The following is a 6621-nucleotide window of genomic DNA, read 5'->3' as shown; positions in this document are numbered from 1 at the left end:
CGCCTGCATGGTGAGTGTCTCCTGCTCCTCGCACAGGCAGGACTGGGGAGCAGGGCCTGGCTGACTGCACCCCAGGGCAGCATCCCTGTGGTGATCCAGGTGTCCCCATACACTCACCACAGTCCTGCTTGTGCCGGGTTCCCCTCCCAGCCATGGTCCCTTGTGGGTGGGTGGGTGGGTGCCCACAGGGGTGCTCAGTGCCCCACATGAGCCAGGTGTCCTGCCCTGGGGTGGATGTCTCCAGCGTGTGGGTGCCTCCAAGTGCACCCAGTGCCCTCAGGCTTGGATACTCCAGGTGCCCCAACGATCCCACTGCTCTGGCAGGAATAACCTGGATTTTGGATCAGCCTGTCTGCTGAGCCCCCCATCCATGCCCACTGCATGGCCGCCGCTGGTGGTGCCCCTCACGATCCCAGCGCCCTGGCAGGGCTACCCTGGATGTCTCCTATCCGTGCTGAGCCCCCCACCACCATCCGCCCCCTCGGGAGGGGATTCAGCGCCCCCGGGGGTGCGGCTCGCCCCGCCCGCGGGGCCCCCTGGCTGCGCGCACCCCGAGCGGCGGTGCCGGGGCGGCCCCGCGGGTGCCGTGGGCGGGTGTCCCGGCGGGCCGGGCCGTGCCGTGCCGGGCCGTGCCGCGGTGCCGCGCCGAGCGGCGGGCGGGGATGCTGCTGCCGCTGCCGCCGCCGCCGGCTCCCCCGCCCGCCCCGCGCCGCCGCCGCAGCCCCGCCAGACGCAGCGCGGCTCGGAGCGCGCACGGAGCCTCCCGCAGCCGCCGCCATGGCCCGGAACCGCCGGGACAGGAGCAGCTGGGGTAGGGCGGCGGCGGCAGAACCGGGGGGGAGCGGGGGCAGCGCGGACAATGCCGGGCCTGAGGCGGCCGCGGGCCGCGCCGGGGCGGGGCTGCGGCGGGAGGACGCGGGCGGGGGGCTCGGCTGGCCCGGGCGGGACGGGGGGCTGCCCGGTGCCGAGGGGACACACGGGTGTCTGGGACACCCCCGCGCTATCCCTGAGGGGCCTGGGGTCCGCCCGTCCCGCCCCGGCAGCGTGACAGGGAGCGGGGCTGCGGGATGGGCGCCCCTGGTTCCGGGGCCTCCTGAGGCGGGCTGTCCCCGGCTTGGGCTGGTCACCGCCCTCGGCTGGGCTGCGGCGGGACCCCCTGACACTCCTGGGGCCGGACAGCCCCGGCAGCTCCCTGGGGAGCCTTTGGGCTGCTCCTCCGGCTTGCCCTGACACCCCTTAGCCCGGCCCTGCCGTCCCCTCAGCCCCTGATAGGGGGTGACACCTCAGCCACCACCCCAGCTCATCCGGGAGCAGCGATCCCGCTCACCCCGCCTTCCGCAGGCAGAGCCACAAGGCCACCCTGCCTTGTCACCCCTCCAGAGGGGTTTCTCCCGTTCTGGAAGCTGTAGGATTTAGTTGTCAAGTCACCCTCCAGTCAGGGCCCATTTTGAACCCACCCCTGGCAGCCCCCTGATCCCGGGGGAGCCGGGGAGCGGAGCGGGGGGACGGCAGGAGGAAGTTCTGTGCTGCCTTCCTGCGAGGCTTCGGTTCCTCCAGAGGCGCCTGGATCCTCCTGGATCCTCCGGCAGCTCCTGCTTCCCCCTGCATGGAGCCCCGGCTGGTCCCACAGGTGGGTAGCACCAGCAAGGGGCTCCTCCACCTTCAGCCTGCTTGTGAAGGATGGCTTTACCCACTCCCACTGCCACGCTGTTCCGTAGGAAATCCCATTTTATCCAGCCAGTTCCCGTTATTTGAGCAGAGTAATTTGCCGTTTCCTCCGGAGCCGTAATTCCATGTGAGCTCACTCACACGGGTGCCGGCGGTATCCCGGCTCCTCAGGCGGAGCGGGTGAGCTGAGCTGTGATGTTTAGATACACAAATTACATTTTAATTTGTGTAGATGAGCGTAGGATTTCCCATGGCAATGATTAACAGCTCGGAGGCATGCTGGAGGAAGCACTGGGATAACGGAGCTGCTGATCCGGTGATGGGGTTTTTTTGGGATGGAGGGGGGGGACAAAATGGGCCAAGCTTATTTGATGGGTTCAGCTGTGACTTAATGAAGGTGCTCAGATCCTTGGGTAAAGCGGGGGGAAAGCTTGCCAGGGAATGTGGTGCCATTCTCAGCTTTGTCTCGCGGAGCGTGTGACAGACGCGGCAGCCCTGACTCCGTGCGTGCTGGGAATTGCACACACGTCCGGCCGCCCGTGCCTTCCCTGCACGCCCCGGGAGCAGCAGCAGCGAATGCAAATGATGCCGGAGGGAAGCGGAGAAAGCATCGCCCTGGGAAGCACAGCCTGCACCCGGCAAGGGATCGAGGCGCATTTCTCAGCCTGCTCCCGGGAAATGTGATGTGTCACCGAGGGGGAACTCTTCCTGAGCTTCTCTGCGAGAATCTGGAAGCATCCATGGATCCAGGTGGATCTCTGTGGGATCAGCTGCCTTCTGCTGCCGCCCATCCACAGCTCAGAATAATTCCCTCTATTATCCCACAGACATTCACCTATTCCTAGAGGATTCCCTGGCTTTTTGCCAGGCTGGTTGACATTGTGAGTAAGAAATTGAGTGAAATGCTTCAATTTTTTTTTTTTAACTAGGAAAGAAAAAGAAAAAGCTGCCTTTATACATTTCTTTATTCTATTTATACAACAAAACCTCATTGCCTTGAAAGCTGTGTTTACATCCAGTGACTGCAGCATTGTGTGGTGACATCAGTCCATGGGGTGACTCTTCCACTGCTACATTTTTCAGCTGGCAAAGGAGGAGGCTTGGGCTTTTCCTGAAACTAAGGCAGAAAGGAGAAAGTCCTTGCTTTGTTCTGAAAGTGGGCTTATGGGTCATTAAAAATATTAACGCTATTTTGAAACGGATCAAACTTTGCCCTAGTTACTCAGGCCTGGGAACAGGCAGCTGCTTAGTGTAACCTTCCTTTGTTTCATAAAAATAATTTGCTTTTTTAAAGCTCACACAGCAAATTAGGATGAGTGTGTGGGATTGCCCCTGGTCATAACTGGGTCGCTGTCACATCCCCAGGAGCTCTGTAGGGGTGTGTGATGCATCCAGAGTAGGATTTAGCCTTGGGCTAGAGGTCAGCATCAGGTTATGCCTCATTTGAGGCTCTTCCTGAACGTGCCAAGTGGTGCACAGACCTCACAACTGCTGCCAGTTCAATGGTTAAGGCAGCTGCAGATGAAAAAAAATCCCAAATAATTCCTTGCTGTGAGTATTGGACCCTGCTTTGCCCAAAAAAAGGATTGTTAGTCCAAGTTCTGCTTGGCATGGTGAAGTCCAGCCAGCTCCTGAAGGTTTGTAGTAGATTACACTGATTTCTGTCTGAAATTCTTTGTGCTTGGCAGTGGCAGATGTTCAGCAGCCTGGTCCCTGTGATCCAGTGAGATCCCTGCTCCCAGTCACTCCTTTAAGCAGCACAGACTGGAACAAATTGTGTGAAATCTCATGTTCCCCATCATGGCCAATTTTGTGTTGAAATTGGAACGGTCCACCTAGCAAGAATTCAGTTTTAAAACCATAAAAGGGATTACAGAGGTTGCAGATACTTCTTGGTGAGGGTTTTCAAGGTGGACAGGGGATTTAGGAGAGCCCCTAAAGGGAGCCAGGAAAAGCCAAGGAACTCTTTTGAGCATAAGGGGCTCCTCTCCAGCATAGGCCAGGGATCATCCCTGCCCCATCTTACACTGCACACAATGGGTTAAACTGAGAAGAAAACCATGATTTTGCTAGGTTGTTTTTCATTTAAACCACGTTTACATCTTTTGTGTTTGTTGTTTGATTTCTGCCCTTTTATGATGGATTTTCAGTTTCCACTTCCTGGCATTTCTTTGTGACTCTGAATGCTGGGAACCTGACAAGGGAAAGCTGAGATGTTTCAGACAGAGGGGCCTTCACACAAAAAGCCAGAAATATTCACAACCAAACGAGCGGCTTGTGAAAGAGAAAAGAAAATGAAGTGCTGGGACTTGAAAGAAGAGACAAGTCAACATTTCAAGCTGAATGTGATTATAGAATCATGGAATGGGCAGGGACACTTTCCAGTAGATCAGGTTGCTCCAAGTCCCATCCAACCTGGCCTGGAACACTTCCAGAGATCCAGGGGCAGCCACAGCTTCTCTGGGCACCTGTGCCAGGGCCTGCCCACCCTCACAGGGAGGAATTTCTCCTAATATCCCATCTAACCCTGCCCTCTGGCAGTGGGAAGCCATTCCCTGTGTCCTGGCCCTCCAGGCTCTCACCCAAAGTCGTTCTCCCATGATGGTTGTACAGAGAACTGGAATAGCTGGATAAGCAGGACAAGAGCAGCCTGACTTTCTCTTTTTTGGGAAAACCAGGATGGGCTGAGCCTGCCTGGCAGTGGTGACATGGTGCCCCTGTCCTGCCTGGTGCCATGTCCATGCCAGGAGTGGCTCTGGCCTTGCCTGCACCCCTGATTCATGGGAGTGGGAATTCATTGGTTGTGTCTTGCTGCAGTTTCCCTGCTCCAGGGGTGACAAACAGCACACTGAAATGTTGTTTAGGGCCTGGGTGATGTTCAGAGGCAGCAGGTTTTATATCAGCTCCCCTGAATCACTGACTGGAACCTTCTCCAGTGGGGGAAGGAGGCTGGGGCAGGTGTTGTCGCACTCTGTGAGGCACAAAGTGTCCCACAGATCACTGCTGAAAGTCACTTCACTCTAGAGAGCCTCCAGCTCCTCTGCTCCTGCCAGAAATGCTCCCTTTTGCCAGCAGGAAAAGTGAAGGAAAATAACTGAACACAGATCTCCCAAATGAGGTGGAGACTTTGGAGAAGGGGCTGAGTTCTGCCAAGCCCATAGAGCACATTTAAAGCACTTTATATACATAAGCATTTCATGCAGAGTGTAATTACTTTTCATGTTCTATCCTAAAATTTCATGGCGTGTTTACCAAACTTTATTTTCAGACAATTTTAGCAACAAAAGGGTAAAAATAATTTAATGTCAGAAAAAACTAAATCCAGTGCTGGTGGTGGAGATGAAGGGAGGCTGTTGCTGACAAATGGCAGATGAAGGACCATGCAGAAAATGTGTGCTGGGAGGGAAGAGGGAGTTCTGGAGATGGATCCCTGGCAGTGTCCAAGGCAGGTTGGATGGGCTTGGAGCAACCTGGGACAGTGGAGTGTCCCTGCCCTTGACAGGGGATGGAATGAGGTGTTCTGTAGGTTCCCTTCCAACCAAACCATTCTGGGATTCTGTGTTACCCTGGAGAATGTGGGCTTAAATATGGGAAATATTTATGGGAAATATGGGAATAGGCTTAAATGAGGGAAAGGGAGCAGGCCAGGGTTTGCACCTGACAAACAGATCATGGTTTCTTTTTGCTGGTGCTCTTCCAACAGTGCTTTGCCTGTGGGAGGTGTCCACCTTGCCTCTGACTCAGCCATTCCTGCTACCTGAGCTGTCATGGGCACGGCCACGTAACTGTCTGACCTGACCTCAAACTTGCTGAAAAAATTCTACAAAAAACTCTGATTTGCTTCATTCCCCAGGTGGTTTCCTGCCTGAGTGTCCAAAGCTCAGCCTGGGAATTTGACAGCAGTAGGAGCTGCTCTTGCTTCAGAGCCAGCTAAGCACTGCAGCTTCACGTAGTAGGTGTTGTAATGAGGAATTTCACATTGTACTTTGGCATTTGGGATGTTGTAACAGGCAGGTTTGGGGGCCAGTTATCATCCCAGCTCTTGCTCCTGTCAGCAGTGGGAAGGTCCCAAAGCACTCCTGCTATCAGCAGAGTCATTCATCCCTTGTTCCCTGTGCCAGAGGCAGAAGGGGCTGAGCTGGCCGGGCAGAGCTGACGCTGTGCTGCTGCCAGCTGGGTGACTCAGGGCTGGCAGCAGCAAGGTGCACTCCACATCTGCACTGCTCCAAAAAAAGCAAAGGGTGAGTGAGGATGAAGCCTGGCAGAGCAAAGTCCCTGCCAGGAGAACGTGGGAGTGCACATGGGATTGGCAGAGCCGGGAACACAGCTGGGCAGCTCAGCTCTGGGAGCTGACTGTGGAGAGGAGCTGGGGATCCCAAAGGGACACTGCAAGTGTGGCCTTTTCCAGATCACAGAGTTAGTTAGGTTGGAAAGACCTCAGAGATCATCAAATCCCAAACACCAGCTGGTTAAGCCGACCTGGCACTGAGTGCCACACCCACCTTTCCAGAGGTGGTGACTCCACCACGTCCCTGAACAGTCCATTGCTGTTTATCTGCCATTCTTCTTGCCAAATGACAGGGCTCCTTTTTCCACAACGGTTTTCTTCTCCTGTTTCTGGTGCCCTGCAGCTCGAGGGACTGTCACTGATCCATCATTTCCACAGATTGATGGCAGCTGTGGTTACAGCCAGGCTGAGGAGGTGCAGATGATTTCCTAGGTGGGCACTGTAAGTTCTGGCTCTGCCTTCCCCTTCCTTGCTGCATTTCCCAGCTCAGCAGCCCCATGTGGAAGGGGATAGCATGGCAAGAGCCTGACAGAGGGACATGTGGCACTTCCCAGGTCCCCGTGGGTCTGGTCAGTGCATGGGCAGCATTTGGTGCTTCCCCTGCTTGGATCTGGGGTTCTCTGCTTCTGTGGACATGCCAAAAATCCCAGCAGAGGTGTGAGCAG

General features: G+C 55.9%; 1 protein-coding gene across 3 annotated transcripts in view; it reads left to right on the top strand.

Annotated features, from left to right (window-relative positions):
• Positions 1-652: 652 nt before the first annotated feature.
• ATL1 (atlastin GTPase 1) overlaps positions 653-6621 on the top strand; it is a 32332-nt gene continuing 26363 nt past the window's right edge. For 2 of the 3 annotated variants that reach the window (XM_059473545.1, XM_059473544.1), the window contains exon 1: positions 653-811. In XM_059473545.1, the coding sequence (XP_059329528.1) occupies positions 778-811 (34 nt within the window). In that variant the 5' untranslated portion in view covers positions 653-777. Of the gene's footprint in view, positions 812-1955; positions 2550-6621 lie in introns of those variants that run through there. The other variant, XM_059473546.1, reaches the window with a different exon arrangement.

This window comes from Ammospiza nelsoni, chromosome 6, assembly GCF_027579445.1.
Source record: "Ammospiza nelsoni isolate bAmmNel1 chromosome 6, bAmmNel1.pri, whole genome shotgun sequence".
NCBI classification, from domain to species: domain Eukaryota; kingdom Metazoa; phylum Chordata; class Aves; order Passeriformes; family Passerellidae; genus Ammospiza; species Ammospiza nelsoni.
Note: the sequence above shows the minus strand (reverse complement) of the source record. Positions and strands in the feature narration are given on the sequence as shown.